This window comes from Lipotes vexillifer, unplaced genomic scaffold, assembly GCF_000442215.2.
Source record: "Lipotes vexillifer unplaced genomic scaffold, Lipotes_vexillifer_v1.1 scaffold469, whole genome shotgun sequence".
Lineage (NCBI taxonomy): Eukaryota > Metazoa > Chordata > Mammalia > Artiodactyla > Lipotidae > Lipotes > Lipotes vexillifer.
The window spans coordinates 1,947,516-1,964,096 of NW_006788006.1; the positions used below are offsets into that span (position 1 = coordinate 1,947,516).

At 50.4% G+C, this 16,581-nt stretch overlaps 1 protein-coding gene across 1 annotated transcript in view; it reads left to right on the forward strand.

Moving 5' to 3' along the window:
• Positions 1-6: 6 nt before the first annotated feature.
• Positions 7-16,581, forward strand: part of SIN3B (SIN3 transcription regulator family member B) — a 36,497-nt gene continuing 19,922 nt past the window's right edge. Inside the window, exons 1-5 of the mRNA XM_007460997.1 lie at positions 7-54; positions 302-408; positions 1,679-1,832; positions 8,402-8,602; positions 12,884-13,027. Of these exons, the coding sequence (XP_007461059.1) occupies positions 386-408; positions 1,679-1,832; positions 8,402-8,602; positions 12,884-13,027 (522 nt within the window). The 5' untranslated portion in view covers positions 7-54; positions 302-385. The remainder of the gene's footprint in view (positions 55-301; positions 409-1,678; positions 1,833-8,401; positions 8,603-12,883; positions 13,028-16,581) is intronic.

The window sequence follows — 16,581 nt, forward strand, 5'->3', positions numbered from 1 at the left end:
GGCGCCCGCTGGGGTCGCTCGGGCTCTGCGGGCCACGAGAAGCTGCCGGTGCACGTAAGTGGTGGGCCAGTCCTAGCTGGGAGACCCCTGTCGTCCAGCCCCCGCAGGCCGGCGCCCCCCACCGGGCCCCGCCCGGCCCTCGGCCTCCCCTCCGCACGGCCCCGGACCCCCGACTCCCGACCTCCGCTCCTCGGATGCCCGGCCCGTCCCCCTTCCGCCAGACTCCCTTCCGCCCGACTCCCCGCTTCCGTCCCCTCCTCCGCCGACCGCGGCCCACCTGGACCCTCCCCCCTCCCCTCAGGTGGAGGACGCCCTCACCTACCTGGACCAGGTGAAGATCCGCTTCGGCAGCGACCCTGCCACTTACAATGGTTTCCTGGAGATCATGAAGGAGTTCAAAAGCCAGAGGTACCAGCGGGGCCCCTACCCGTCCCGGAGGGCCACCCTGGGCCTCAGTCTGCCTGAGCGGGATGGGAGCCCCCAACCCCGGCTGCCCCTCAACAGGGTGACCCCTTGTGCAGGTTGTCGAACTTCTGGGAGCCTCAATTCCTTCTTACAAAAAACGAAACTGAAAGGTACCCCCTTGTGGAGCTGTTGCGGGGATTCCTGGAACGAGGGCAGTGATGGGGTGCGGCGAGTGAGGCAGTCGAGCAAGCACAGAGTCGGATCCTGTCTTTACTCAAAATGTTGATTTTTTAAAAGAATTTTGTTTGTTGGGGATTTTTAAAAATTATTTTAGATTTTTTTCAAGCACTGCATGAAAATGTTATTTAACTTGACTGTTGAATATTTTCGCACTCTCTTAAATCTTATCCCCAAGGTGGGTGCCTCACTTGCCTCACCCCAGTGCCAGGCCCGCTTGGAAATAATGCGCATGAAATGCTTAGTAAGGAACCTGGCACTTAGAAAGAAGGCGTTTAAAACACATTAGCTGTATTCATAGGCACAGAATCAGGAGGGTTAGAGATAGACCGGGGACCTCCCGATAGATAGTGAGCTTGTTTGACAGGGTCTCACTGAGGCTTAGAGTGGGCCAGCTGTTTGCCCAGATCCACCTTAGGAGCAGGGACGGGACCAGAGCTCGGTCCCTCTGACTTAGACTCTAAAGTGTCACATCCCCACTGTGCTGCTTTCCCCTCTGAGGAAATACGGCAGGGCCCACCTGGTTTCCTTCCACAAGCTAAGACCTTGGCCCTGACTGCAGCCCTAAGGGAGACCCTATCTCTCCCCTCAGATTCTTAGCAGCTTTCATACTTGCAGGGCCTTTGACATTTATACATTATAGTCACTTGCCGGGAACAACTCCTGTGTCATGGTCTCCTAATTCATATGAAATGAATCTGTCAACCATTTAGAGGGCTTTAACCTTCTGTCACTTCTTGGAGCCCAGGACTTGCAGCTGGCTGTCCTGACATTTTCAGAACCTAGCACATGTGCTTGCAGTGTTTCGGGAGCCGTGCTGTGTACATATTCTGTGGGTTTTGCCAGGAAGGCACAGGGAGCCCAGGCCCGGTTGCCTTGGCAGTGGATCGCTGTGGGCAGAATCACGCCAGTCACATTTGAGGGTGCTTCATTGTTTGTTGAGGAGCTTGTGCCATGGCACGGGTAAGGGAGGAGTCGATTCTGCTTTCAGTTGGCTTCCCGAGATGCTTCTGCCCACTCTCATTCTTCTTTCCAGCATTGATACTCCTGGAGTCATCCGACGAGTGTCGCAGCTCTTCCACGAACACCCTGACCTGATTGTTGGATTCAACGCTTTCCTTCCTCTCGGGTACAGAATAGACATTCCCAAGAACGGCAAGTTAAACATACAGTCGCCTCTGTCGAGCCAGGTATGCCGCTGCAGTGGTTTGAGTGATCTGGCCTTAGCACAGCCCACCGTAGTACTCAGATACTCAGGCCGGACAGCGTGGCTCGTGTATTTCACTGCTGGAAAGCTGGTGAAGAGCCGATCTTTTTCTTAAAATGCTTCTAGCAGAAATCAAAATAGATTGAAACATCTACATAGGCAACCTCTGCATCCCAAATTGATCCGTTTGGAGGATTTAAATCAAGAGGGGATGTGTCTGTGTGTGTCAGGGAGGCATTCTCCTGACACAGTTGTACGTCCAATCAAAATAATCGCATCCACAGTCATGGAGGTCTTGGTTTGAGGCTCTCCCCCTGAGCACACTAGGCAGGCCACACTTGTACTTGGGCCTGTGGTCCCTCTGATCACCCTCGGTGCCACGCACAAAATAAAGCGGTGGAGGTGCATGTGTGACTAGACACATTTATTGTTGCTGGTGCTTCATTCACCTGCCAGCAGGATCACTGACTGAGCTCAGGCTTGTGGCTTTGGTCCCTTCTTTCTCAAGTGACAGGTTGCTGCCTCTTCTATCTGTGCAGTCCCTTCTTGTGTTTGCTCACCAGATCCCCTGAGAAAAAGAAAGCCTGTTTGAGCTTTACTTTTATAAGGTAACGGTTGTCTTTTTCTCTCCTCGGCCCTGTTGCCATTTAGGGCATAACCCTTTGCTGTGGGGGTGCTGTCCAGGGCATTTGGGGTGTTCAGCTGCATCCCTGGCCTCCACCCACTAGGCCCTCACCCAGTCAAGACAGCCAAAAATGTCTCTAGACATAGCCAAGTGTCTCCTGGGAGCAAAAATCACAACATTGAGAAGTGCTGGTGTAAGTGAATGAGCTCTTTCAACCTCCTCCATCTCTGCCCCAGGGGTTTTTGCAGGGAAGGCAAAAATCTGCTCTGGATGCATTTTGTAGGTTTCTCCTCTGATGATAAAGGAGATCGCAGTTTCCTATCAATTAGGGAGTCGAGATTTGAAAAGAGAGCAGTGAGAGGCAATGTGGCAGTGGCTGGTCCCTCTCTGAGGGGGGCTGGCACATAAATTCTGCCTTTTCTCTACACAAGGCAACCTCCACCATCAGAACATTGTCTCGTTAAAGCCGAGGAGTGCACCTCAGTTTTAAAAAGGAACTTGGAAGCCTTCGGCTACTGAATTCGATAAGCTTCCATTTCATGTTTGCAAATGGAGCCCCAGGAGCCAGAGGTAGCGCTCCTTCCTCCAGATGATAAAAGCCTTAGCGGAGATTAATTTTCATAACAGTCACGGCTAGGGGAGAAAAGCAAGCTCGTTTGCAGGAGTGTGTGCAGGAGCACTTTGCTGAATCTGAAGCGCTACGTAAACACTGGGTGTCATTACCACCACTCGTTAAGAAAGAGCCGGAATCCAAGACCTAAATTGCACTCCACATGTGGAATTTGCCTTCTCAAGCCCTGTTGGAGTAACTGCTCTTGGGGCTGGATCTCCACATGAGCCTCACCTTCCCTTAAGTAGCCAGAAGGCCCCTGCTGCTCCACACACAACTTCGAGGACTATTGGAGAGATAAGGAGACCGGACCAGTCTTGTCTGCCCCTAGGGGATTTCGTGACTGCAGGTCTATTAACTTGAAGACGGGCTTGATGAGAACTTTCCCTTGATAGCTGCCTACCAGGGCTTTATGGTCTCGCTGCAGCCTGGAAACAGCCATATGTAAGGCCCCTTCCTCAGGGGGAGAGGTACGTGCCCTTCGTTTCCTCGGGACACGTGCCGCCCACGTGGTTTCAGTCACATCCACAGACCTGCCGTGTTTCCAGCCCTGCTTCACGCCAGGCGCAAACGCAATGTCCTCTCACCTTCCTGGAGTCCTTTTCGATTCCATGGTAGCCTGAGAACTTTATAGGGCTCCCTACTCGCCAGTGCCCTGGTGATTTTTTTTTTTAATTGGTTTTCTAGCTTTACTATTTTGAAGTATAGCTCCGTGTGTGTGTGTGTGTGTGTGTGTGTGTGTGTGTTTTCCATTTTTCATCTCGTCATGTATCCTGTCAACTATAGACAAGGAGGGAATAGTTCTTAGATGCTGAGGAAGATAAATAAGTTTTAGCCTGTGGGGAGCCTTTTGAGCAGGGTTTCTCAGCCTTGGCACTGTTGCCCCTGGGGCCAGATCATTCTTCCTTGTGGGGGCCATTTTGTGGGTGTTGAGCAGCATCCCTGGCCTCCACCCACCTGATACCAGTAGCGCCCCCTCCCCCAGGATGACAACCTGAAATGTCTTTAGACATTGCCATGTGTCCCCTGGGGGGCAGAATCGCCCCAGTTGAGAACACTAATCTAAAGGGAAGATAGACATGTGCCATGATGTGGGAAGTGTGGCCAGAGAGGGGCCGGGGACCATGGCAGGAAGAACGTCCCCTTGCTGCAGCCGCAGCCTCCTGAATCAACATCTTTTTGGATCTGATTGGCCTTAGTTGTAACATCACCTCCTCAGAGAGCCCTCCACTCCCATCCCCAAGTCATTTTCACAGCACCCCGTTTTATATACTTCAAAATAACATAGCAAAGCTAAGAAATAAAAAACCCACTGTTTCTTGTTGGTTTGCCTTCCCTGGCAGACTGAGTCCTCCAGATTAGACAGGAGGACTACGTCTGTCTGATTCACACTGTCCCCGTTCCAGGACATCAGAGGGACGGGACACTGGATGTTGGTGGGAAAGTGATGAATTTTGGCTGCTGGGTCTTGTTCAGGATGGACCCTGCCTCTTGGGGCCAGCCTTCTTGTGCTTGGCTGGGATGACGGCTGCTTGGATGATAAGTAAAGAGATAAACCTTGAGGTGCAGCTTGTAATTTAGTGACCCCTTTACGTTCAAAGGGAAGCCGGCCGTCTTCCCTCTGGGAAGGGTCATTCGAAGTTCAGTCATTTCCTGGGAGGTTGCCTCTCGTGTTTGTCTTAGTCACCCATGGAGCAGGTGTAGGCCACCTCCTCTGTGCCAGGCGCTGAGGTTTGTTCAGAGTCCTGGCTCTCAGGGCGCTTGCATGGTTGAGGTGGGGACTCACGTGAGACACATATGGACAGATGTGAAATACAGGAGGGAGTTCAGTGCTGCAGGTGACAGACAGCAGGGGCCAGGCCTGGGGAGGTGCTGTGGGCAGAGGCTGAGTGAGGGGAGCAGGAGTCATGCCTGTGGCCCCCTGGGGAGTCTTCCTGATGGGGACATAGAGGCCTGAGGTGGGAACGAGTGGGTGTGCCTGAGAGACAGCCAGGAAGCTGGTGCGGTCAGAGCCCGAAGCAGAGAGTGTAGGAGAGAGAGCCAGGAGCGTGGGAAGCCAGGGGAAAGTTCTGGAAAGGCTTCTCTGGCTGCTGTGCCAGAAGTGGACTGAGGGGGCAAGAGCGGATCTGGGAGGCTAGGGAGGGGCGTGGGAACCAGTTGGAGTGGACGGTGATGTGGGCCAGGGGTGGGTGTCAGTGAAAGCAAGAAAAATCAGTGAGATCACCAGGGGTGATTCCGGGATGCCTGAGTCTCTGGGTGAAGGCAACACCTGATGGGATGACCAGTGCGGGTAGGCCAGGGGGCTGTTCTGTGTTTGGAAAGTCCATCTGAGGCATCTCTTAAATATCTAGGTGGGGCTGTATGTGGACACTCAGATGGACAAGTCGGCCATGTAGGGCGCTTATCAGTGTCTAGGAGGCGTTTGTAACTGTGCCTGGTTGAGGCCACCCACAGCAGTCAGAGAAGACAAAAGCCTGGATTGTTCTAGAAAGTGTAGACCAAGGGTTGGCAAACTGTGGCCCAGGGAACAAAGCCAGCTTATTTTTGTATGGCTGGTCATTCTTACATCTTTCAGATTACTTTAAAATTTTTTTTAAATTGTGGTGATATTTACGTAACATAAAATTCATCATTATGACCATGTTAAAGTGTCCAATTCAGTGGCTTTTAGTGTATTCACAATACCATACAACCACCACTACTAATACCAGAACATTTCTATGACCCCAAAAAGAAAACAGTACTTCCCAATTCTGCCCCCACCCAACCAGCCCCTGGCAACCACTAATCCACTTTCTGTCTCTGTAGAGTTTCCTGTTCAGGATACTTAATATAAATGAAATCATGTACTGTATGTCCTTTTGTGTCTGGGCTTCCTTCTCTCGGCATGTTTTCGAGGTTCATCCATGTTATACCAGAGCATCATTCCTTTTTAAGGCTGTATAATATTCCACTGCAGGTATGGATTGCATTTTGGTCATCTGTTCATCAGTTGATGGACAGACACGTATGTTTTTTCCACCTTCTGGCGATTGTGAACACTGCTCCTATGAACATGCATGTACAAGGATTTGTTTGAACACCTGTCTTTGGTTCTGTGGGTGGATACCTAGGAGTGGAATTGCTCAGTCACCTAGTGACCATGTTTAACTTACTAAAGAATCGCCAGACTGTTTGCCACAGCAATTGCACCATTACTGTCTGGCCTTTTGCCGAGCCCTGGTCTCCAGCGGTGCTTCTCCCATCTTGTCACGGTGACTCACTCCAGGGAATTGGAAGAGGCACATGGTGCTTGAAAATGCCCCCTCGCAGTGGTGGGGAGGGAGCTCCCCACAGCCTCTGAAGCAAACCTCGGCTCCGAGGCTGCTCAAGGGCTGCTCCCTTCCCCCCTGCCCCTGTCCAACTCCTTCCAGCTCCTTCTGCCGCCAAGCCTGTGTACCATGAAGGAACATGAGCACGGACTTCTGTGAGCTTAAGCAAAGGTAATCAGGAACAGCGTCCCCAGAGTGTCATAGAACAAATTCTAGTGCCGGGGAGAAACGGTGCTTAGAGTTGTGACTGCTCTGGATCTTTTGTGTCTGTTTTCCTCGGCTCAGACTTCCTAGAGTTGCCTCTACACCCACTGTCATGGGCTGAATTGTGCCCCCACCCCCAAATTCATATCTTGAAGTTCTAACCCTCAGTATCTCAGAATGTGACTGTATTTGGAGATGGGGTCTTTACAGAGATAATTTAGGCAAAATGAGGCCATTAGGATGGGCCTCAATCCAGTCTGACTGGTGTCCTTATAAGGACAGGAAATTAGGACACAAGGAGAGACCCCAGGGATATGTGTGCTCAGAGGAACGACCCTGTGAGGACACAGCGAGAAGACACCCGTCTACCAGCCAAGAGGCCTCAGGAGATACCAACCCTGCTGGCACCTTGATCTTGGACTTCCAGCCTCCAGAACTTCAAGGAAATAAACGTCTGTTGCTGACACTGCCCAGTCTGTGGTATTTGTTGTGGCAGCCCCAGCGCACTAGTAGACCCACTCAGGTGCCTGTGGGTGTGCCTGGCGGAGGTGTCTGTTGTGATGACAGTTCTGCAGCAGTGGGCAGCAGTGTGCCCGGCGTCCCCTGGAGTCTGGGGTCAGCTGTGGGTGCCAGAGGTGGTGCCAGGCGCCACAGGGGACTTTATCCTTCATCGGTCCATCTGATCATCCCCAACAGTGGGTGAAGCCCACTCTGTTCCAAGCACTGTTCCAGGCACTGAGGATATAGCATTGACTAAAATAGAATCCCTGCCCTCCTGGAGTTTGCCTTCTGATCAGGGCTGGAGAGAGAATAAAATAAGTAAAATACGTTTCCTGTAGGAAGGTGATATGTGCTGTGGAGAAAAATAGAGCAAGAAAGGGGCTCAGAGTGCTGGGAGATAAGAGTCATTTTATTTTGGTGCAGGATGGTTCTGGAAGACTCGCTGAAAGGTTGTGTGTTAGCAAAGACCTAAAGCTGAACCCGAAGGATACCAGCCTGCCCGAGACCCAGTTGGGGACCTGCAGGATGCCCAGCCGTGGTCAGTGGCAGAGGGAGGCCGCCCTCAGGACCACACACAAAATTCCAGTTTAGAAGCATAAACATCACCTTTGGGGGGTGGTCCTGTCCCACCATGAATTAAGATTCCGACTTCCCAGGAGAGAGATGTATGTCTGTTTTTTATTTTTATTGTTACTGACAGAAAAGCACATCAGTGGAGAGCATGCTTGATGACTGCTCAGAGCCCATCTCTCTTCTCAAGTGACTCACCCGAGGCCTAGCACCAAAAGTCCCGCAGCCCTGGGCAACCTGGACGGTGGGCCCCCCTCACCTGCAGGGTCCCAGTCTCATGCCTGCTGACAGCTGGTGCTTTCACACCTGAAAACAGTCTTGCTGAAATGGGCTGGCCAGAGGTGTGGGAAGACTTTACTCTGCTCCAAAAAGGATTAAACAATCCACTCTTTGTAAATCTCTCCCGAATGCTAATTTCTCCAGGTGTATAGAGTGTGCCTCTTAGATTCATGTTCTTTGAATCTGTTGGAAGGATCAGGCAGAGGTGAGTTCGTGAGACTCTCCCAGGAACGCGCTCAGAACGCCGAGGTGGGGCTGTCTCTGTCTGGGTGCCCCCTCCCTGCTTCTCTCTCTCCAGACCCCCAGAAGTAACCTTTTTCTGCATCGACGTAAAACACTTGGCTCTGTGCTAAGTTTTGCCTGTTCTTGCACACAGTGGCTCAGTCTGGCGTTTCTCACAATCTGTTCCCGGTGCCGGGCCCAACAGTAACTCAGTGTTGTACTGTTGTCAGGAGAATTCGCACAACCACAGCGACTGTGCAGAGAACGTCAAGCAGCAGATGCTATATAAGGAGGACAAACCCCAGGTGCCCTTGGAGTCAGATTCCGTGGAATTCAACAACGCCATCAGCTACGTGAACAAGATTAAGACCCGCTTTCTAGATCACCCAGAAATCTACAGGTCATTTCTGGAGATACTGCACACTTACCAGGTAAGAAGCCATAGGTCATGCTTCTTTGTGGGTGTTTGTGGCACCATCCAATATCTGGTGCATTGGAAACATTCAGATTTTCTAATCTGAATTCATGAAATACTGGAAAATTCTGATTAGCTCTTTTTTTTTTAAGCATTAATTTTTTTTTTTTTAACCGTGGTAAAATATATATAAATACAAAACTTAACCAACTTTAAGTGTACCATTCAGTGGCATTAAGTACATTCGCATTGTTGCACAGCCATCACCATCATCCATTTCCAGAACTTTTTCATCTTCCTAACCTGAAACTCTGTCCCCATGAAACACTAACTGCCCCTTCCTCATTTCCCCCAGCTCCTGGCGCCCACCCTTCTGTCAGTACTTTCTGTCTCTATGAATCTGGCTCCGATAGGGACCTCCTAGGAGTGGAATTGTACAGTGTTTGTCCTCTGTGCCTGGCTTGTTTCACTTAGCGTAATGCCCTGAAGGTCCATCTGTACCGTAACGTGTCAGAATGGCCTTTTTAAGGCTGAGTAATATTCCATTGTATGGCTATGCCTTATTTTCTTTATCCATTCATCCATCAGCAGACACTTGGGTTGCTCCCACATTCTGGCTATTGTGAATAATGCTGCTGTGAACATGGGTGTACCTGTTGGAGTTCTGTTTAGGTTTGATTTTAATTTGCCCCTTGAGGCACCTCTGCACCCTCAATAGGAAACACACATTAGAGGATTAAAGAAGAACCCAAGAAGATAGTTTTCTTTTTATAAGATGGCTTAGTTATTGTTTAGACAATAAACTACCCTTTATTTATGCTGATGACAACCGGGCTTTGTGCCAGGTGCTGAGTCGACAGGGATGAATGGTTACTGTTGCTTAGGAGTTCAGTTTAGATGTGGACGAAACTTGGAAATGATTAGGGTGGACGAGAAGGACTGTGTAGGACAGGTGTGTCAGGGTTCAGGGCTGCTGACCCCATAGCGGGTTACAGAGAGGATACTCAGGTTGAATCTTGGCAAATCAGTCAGAACTGTCAGGCAAAAGGTGGACTCTCGGTGCTGGGAATGGCCTGTGCAAACGCCCAGGGGCCAGAACAGGCAGCTGGCTTCAGGGGACTTAGCAGGAAGTGCAGGCAGGCGGGTGGCAAGGGACATCTGTGTCATGCAAAGAGTTCGGATGTCATCCTCACCCAGTCATGGAGTTTCTGATGCCTTTTATTTTTCTAAGCAGCAGAACCCACTTTTAAAAATGAAATCTTCTGCACAACCTTGATAAGTGAAATAAAAACATGGGATTCTTTTTAGCATAAATGTTTAGGAACAGTTTGATAGCATTTGCTCCCTGTAAACCCACTGGAACTGTTTCAATACTCTAAACATTTGTGGGCAGTGGTGCCAGTGACATGCTTGGTCCTGTCAGCCTCATGTCCAATGTCTGCACGGTCCTTGTACGGCCTTGAGAACTTCCTGCTTCTCACAGATAAGTGGTTGCAAGTGGCAGCTGTGAACATCAGTCTGTGTGGAGGGGTGATGTTGTGATCATGGGGGTTTATGGGCTCTTCACAGATTCCGTGGGATCACCACATCTCAGGGGCTGGAAGGATTGTTAGAAGGAAGGCCGGCAGGTATCTGTTGTGTTGATGGGAATCAGGGGCGGGGGGTGGGGGTGGGGGGAGCGGTTTGTTGGCGTGTAGAGAAGTGAAAGTGACTTATCCAAGGTCCTAGCAAAGGGCCATGGGTTGATTTGGAGAAAGCGTGAGGAAGGAAGTACGGCTCAGTGTTCCCCAGTCAGAGCCACAGGGAGTTGGTTGGAAATGCAAGCTGCCTGCACCTCCCCTCAGAGTTGCTACCCCAGGTCCTGCCCATCATCTGCTTTTTTTTTTTTTTTTTTTTTTTTTTTTTGGGAGGTTTAACCCTTTCCGTTTTGAACTGCTATTTGTATCGTGCTTTTTACTTGGGTCGTCCTCAATGTTAATAAGTTTCTGTACAGTGATAAGCACCACTGCGCCACCAGGGAAGCCCCAGCATCTGCTTTTTGAACAAGCCCCCTGGCGACTCTCAGATTGCCTGTTTCTTCAAAAGGAGCTGGAAATCTGAATTTCTGTGTGAGTTCTTCCTAATTTTCGAACATTGATGCGGATTTTTAAAAGACACTGTGAGGCCAAAGCAGCAGCTCTAGGGCCACACGTTACTGTTTTTTCTCTCTGTTGGGCCTCAAGTCAGACCTTAGCTGTGCCCCCTGCCCCCTCAGAGCCCTTTGCCTCACCTCCCTGAACCTCGGGGTTCTAATCCATAAAATGGCTACAGCGCTGGGGCTGCTGATCCCGGTTAAATATGGTTACCGAGGTCACTGATGCAAGCACAGTGCTTGCCTCAGGTCAGCCATGGGCAGCTGTTTCCTTTATACAACTTGGAACATATGTCGTGTGCCTGGATGAGCACAGCCAGTTCTGCCCTGACGTCCCCCCAAATGACCGTGCTTTGCAAATAAATGCTCACCAACCACAGGTCTTATGGAAAAACGGGATCAGAGCGTGAGACTCAAAAACTGTGTCAGCAGCACATTAAAAAAAGATAGGCACCTACTTGAAACCAGTAGCGCCGTTGTACGCGCATTAAATGGCTAAGCATGATGTGAATATTGCAGCACATCCGGCACTTGACCTCGGAAAAGACCTGAGTGTCATGTGTAGACATGGGTGTGGAAAGGTTGCAGCCTGCGGGTCACTGTGAGGTACCAGGAGCAGGTTTCCTAAAATGGGATGGTTTGTCACCCCAGAGGGGGGGTCAGGCAGAGTGGCTCTAGCAGCTGAGGGAGCGATGTTGGGGGCGTGTGTATGTCTGGGGTCGTGTATTCCCAGGTGGCTTGGCTCAGCCAGGTGCACTTTTCCACATTCACCCCATGTTGCTCCTGAACAAAATCCTGCCTCAGCAAATGCAGAATCCATACCACGCTCAAATCATTCCCTAGTCCGTGTCCCAAACAGATCTGTGTTCAAAACAGGTGTTAGAGCAGAACTGACTCTCTCTGCAGGAAAATTCCCAGGAGGTGCGTCCCTAGGTCAGAGGGTGTGCGCTCAGCACATGATCATAGGTGGCGCCAGGCTTCCCTCTGCCAGTGGCACCAATCTTCCTTTCCGCCTTGTAATGAGAGTGCCCAGTTCCCCACACCCTCATCAGAAATCACCAGTCCTTATGCAATCTGATGAGCAGAAATGCTGTGACGCTGTTTTAAATTGTATTGCTTCAAACATCACTCAGTCTGATCACTGTTTCATCTGTATAGGGATGATTTGTATTTATTCTCTGAGCAGAACGGTCTTTGCCTGATTTTTTCTTTGGCCTTCAAGTGTCCCGGTAACTTTGGTCAGGAGAGGGTGGAGGCAGTTTTTTCTCCCTCCAGACGGGTGCTCCGTGTGCCAGGACTGGAAAGTAGCTTTGCTCAGTGTACATAGGGCCGAGAGGGGAGGGCGTGCAAAGGGCTCCCCATTCCTTGTCTCTTCCCCCTTTGCAGCTGTGGAGGGGGGATGTCGAAGCCCTGCTGCTGGGCGCTCTGGGAGGGCCCGACACCAGCGCCTCATGCTCTGTCATGTTCCTGGGTGTAAAGTTGACAGGGACTAACTTCTGATGGCTGACTTGAGTTGTGTTCACTGCTTCCTGCCCTGCCGACCTGGGTCCCGTCTGGTCCTCATCTTGTTGCCTTAAGCTCCAGGTCAAGCCATCTTCCTTCCAGAGTCTTAGTGGCTCTGGGGGAACAGGTCCTTTGACCTCTAAGTCCCTTCCCTTCCTTCTTCACCCTCTGCCCCTTCCAGACCCAGAGCTATAGCTCCTCAGCCCCCGGCCCAGCAGGATGAGTCCCCTTGACCTCGGGAGGACCGTGGGTTCGCCACTGACCTTGCACTTCCCCAGCCTGTGCTCGAGGGTGCTTGAGGGCTGGGGTCAGGTCCTTCCGTGACTGTCCCCTCCCACATCCCCTCCACACTCCCAGCACAGGCCGCATCCATGGCCGGGGCTCAGGCCGCGTTGTGCAGCAGGCTCAAGACGCAAGCGCACAGACTGTTCTCCAGAGCGGGGGGGTCGGGGGGGGAGTGGTTAGGGGACACCCAGAGGTGTCAGCAGGGCGGCGGGCTGGGCCCCCTGTCCTGGTGGCAGCAGTCATGGGCTCTGCCAGCCAGTTCTCTTTCGTGAGTCATCCCTCTGTCTCCTCCACATTGGGATGCCTGAATGTCACAGCCTAGGGTTCCTCCTGGTTCCTTGGCTAACGACTCATTTTCCCTCCCCGGAAAATCGGCAGAAGGAGCAGCTGAGCACGAAGGGCCGTCCGTTCCGAGGCATGTCTGAAGAGGAGGTGTTCACCGAGGTGGCCAACCTCTTTCGCGGCCAGGAGGACCTGCTTTCCGAGTTTGGACAGTTCCTGCCCGAAGCCAAGCGGTCCCTGGTGAGTACAGAGCACTGACGCCAGTCTGGGGCCACGTTCTCATTAGCCAGAACCCCCTGCCAGCACAGCCCCCAGGCCAGGCCAGGTTTATCCACTCCCCAGACACACTGGTTTCCATCAGAAGCCACAGCCAGTGCAGACACACACGGGCCCCCAGTGCAGGCTCCACCTCCACGGGGAGCTGGCGCCAATCCTCAAAAGGGCTTCTCTGGACAGACAGCAGCCAGGTGATGAGGGCTGGTTGGGAGGCAGAGTGTCTTCCCATGGAGACCTGCCTGTAACCAGGTCCTTGTGGGAAGGTGCAGGAGGGGTCAGGCTCACTGCCTACGCCCCTGGAGGGACTGGGTGGAGGCTTGGCAGTGACTCGGGGTGGGAGTGCAGAGAGCTGATAGCGGAGGAGGGGCCTGCGATGGGGAGGTTGGGGGTGCAGACTGCACTGTCAGCCTTTCTCCCTTTGCTATGGACTGAGGCCTGCTGACCTGCCCTTTCCATTTCTTCTTTTTTTCTTTTCCTATGAACTTATGGCTTTAAAAAAAAAAAAAATTGAAGGAAAATTCACGTAACATAAAACTCACCATTTTAAAATGTACATTTCAGTAGCATTTAGAATATTTAAAATGTTGTGCAACCATCACCCCTCTCTAGTTTCAGAACATTCCCATCACCCCAAAAGGAGACCTGTCCCCATTAGCAGTCACTCCCCATCCACCCCTCCTTAGATTCTGGCAACCACCAATCTGCTTTCTATCTCTATGGATTTACCTGTTCAGGCATTTCACATAGATGGAATCATGCAACATGTGGCCTTTGGGTTGGTGTCTGGCTTCTTTCACTCAGCATCATGATTTTAAGGTTCATCCATGATGTAGCATGTGTCAGAACTTCATCCCTTCTATGGCTAAATGATAATTCCGTTGTGTGGATGGACCACATTTTGTTCATCCATTCATCCATCAGTGGACACTTGGCTTGTTGCCACCTTTCAGTCATTGTGAATCATGCTATGAACATGCATGTATAATTTTTTGTTTGAACACCTGCTTTCAGTTATTTTCTGTCTATGCCTAGGAGTGGAGGTGCTGACTCATGTGGTAACTGTGTTTAACTTTTGAGGAACTGCCAAACTGTTCTCCACGGTGGCTGGACCATTTTACGTTCTCACTAGCAATATACCAGGGTTTCAATTTTCCACATCATCACCAATGCTTGAGGTTTTCCTTTTCAAAAAAAATTTATAGCCTTTGTAGTTGGTGTGAAATGGTATCTTATTATGGTTTTGATTTGCATTTCCCTGCTGACTAATGATATTGGGCATTTCATGTGCTCATTGGCCATCTGTTTATCTTCTTTGGAGAAATGTCTATTTAAGTACTTTGCACTGTTTTTACTTTGTCTCTGTTGCTGGGTTGTAAGAGTTCTTTATATGTTCTTGACATTAGTCCTTTATCAAATATTTTCCTCTATTCTGTAGGTTGTCTTTTCACTTTCTTGTTAGTGTTGATGCACATCAGTTTTACATTTTAGTCAAGTCCAATTACCTATTTTTTCTTTTGTTGCTCATGTTTTCAGTGTCAAATCTCAGAATCCATTGCTAGTTCTGAGGTCATGAAGGTTTACCTAAAGTTTTCTTTTAATACTTGTACAGTGTTAGCTCTTCTATTCAGGTTGGTGATCCATTTTGAGTTAATATTTGTATATGGTGAGGTAGGGGTCCACTTTACATGTGGCAATCCAGTTTGTTGAGGAAACTGTTCTCTTTCCATCATTGCATGGTCTTGGCACTCTTGTCAAAAATCAATTGACCATAGTTTTATGGGTTTATTTCTGGACTCAGTTCTAATCCATTGATCTCCATGTCTGCCCTTAGGCCAGCACCACACTGTCATGATTACTGTAGCTTTGTAGTAAGTTTGAAATCAGGAAGTGTGGGTCCCCCAACTTTGTTTTTTTTCAAGATTGTTTTGGCCAGTCAGGGCCCCTTGCAATTCCATATGAATTTAAAGATTGGCTTTTCCACTCCAGCAAAAAAGGCCATTGGGATTTTGAAAATGATTGCATTGAATCTTTCAACTGTTTTGGGAGTATTGCCATCCTAACAAGATTAATCCACAAATACACAGCATTTTCCCATTTATTTAAGTCTTTAGTTTCTTTCAACAGTGTTTCAAAAATTTTTTTCATTGTGTAAGTCTTGCATCCCCTTGGTTAAATGTATTTCCAAATATTTTGTTCTTTTTGTTGTTGTAAATGGAATTGTTTTCTTAATTTCATTTTTGGATTATTCATTGCTCATGTTTAGAAGCACCACTGCTTTTTTGTGTTGATTTTGTATCCTGCAACTTTGCCGTATCCAGTTTATTAGCTTTGATAGTTTTCATGGATTCCTTCGCATTTGCTAATAGAGCTAGTTTTCTTTCTTCCTTTCCATTTTGGATGCCTTTTATTTCCTGTTTTGGCCTAATTGCTCTGATGGAACTTCTAGTACTGTGCTGAATAGAAGTGGTGAGGGTCGATATCCACATCTTGCTCCTGATCTTAGAGGAAAAGCTTTCCATCTTGCACCATTGAGTGTGATGTGAGCTATGGGTTTTCCGTAAGCACCCTCGAGTTGAGAAAGCTCCTTCTATTCCTAGGTTGTTGAGTGTTCTCTTTCCTCTTTTTATTCTTCCTCTTTGCCCTTGATGACAACTTGGGGTGTGAGCACACAAGAGTCCACCCTTCCCACCTTCCTGTGTCACCACCGCCTCTCCCGGGTCTGCTTCTTGAATGAAGATGCAGTGGGGGCACAGGGCTGGGGGGCAGTGGGTCTTGAAGGAAGGGGCTCAGGGGTGATAGCGGTCTGAGTTTGGATGCTGTTCAAGACTCTTAGTCGATTGGGCAGACTTCCGGTGTGCGGGTCGGGGCTTGTCCCCGTGTTACTGTCTCTGGGACACAGAGCACCATCCCTAAGAGGAGGTTCCACCCAGAAGCACTTCCTGACTCAGAGTCAGAGAAGCTCTGTGCCCATCCTTTGGGCTGAAAACAAGTCCAGGAGCTGTAACCAGTCCTGCCTACCCGCCTGGAGCCTTGGGTGTCCTGGGGGCCTGGACAGAGCCCCGTGAGCACACAGCCTGGGCCTCCTCAGGCTCTGGGTGCTGCAGGCAGGCTTGAGCCGGCCGTGTCACCTCCCAGGCCTCGTTGCCTTCTCTCTCACACGGGACTGACCGGCCCTCCTGCTCGGGTGGGGACTGAGCTGTTGTCCTTTAAGTGCTTTTCGTGGGGCCTGGCTCGTGCTCAGTGTTCCGGAAAGAGCAGCTGCGGTTGTGCTGGGAAAGTAGGCCTAGAATCCCGTCTGGTCGTCTCATCCTGTCCTCCCAGGGTCTCCCTCTGCATCTCCAGGACCAGCCGGCTGCCTGGCCTGGAGGCTCTTGGGGGATACTGGGGGGGGGGGGGGGGGGCCCGTGGGGGGGGGGGGGGGGGCGGTCAGGAGGCCCCAGCAGTCAGAGCACAGGGGCACAGAAAATAAAAGACAGGGTTTGTATAGGTAGGGGGCGTGTACTGGTGGGGGGGGGTGG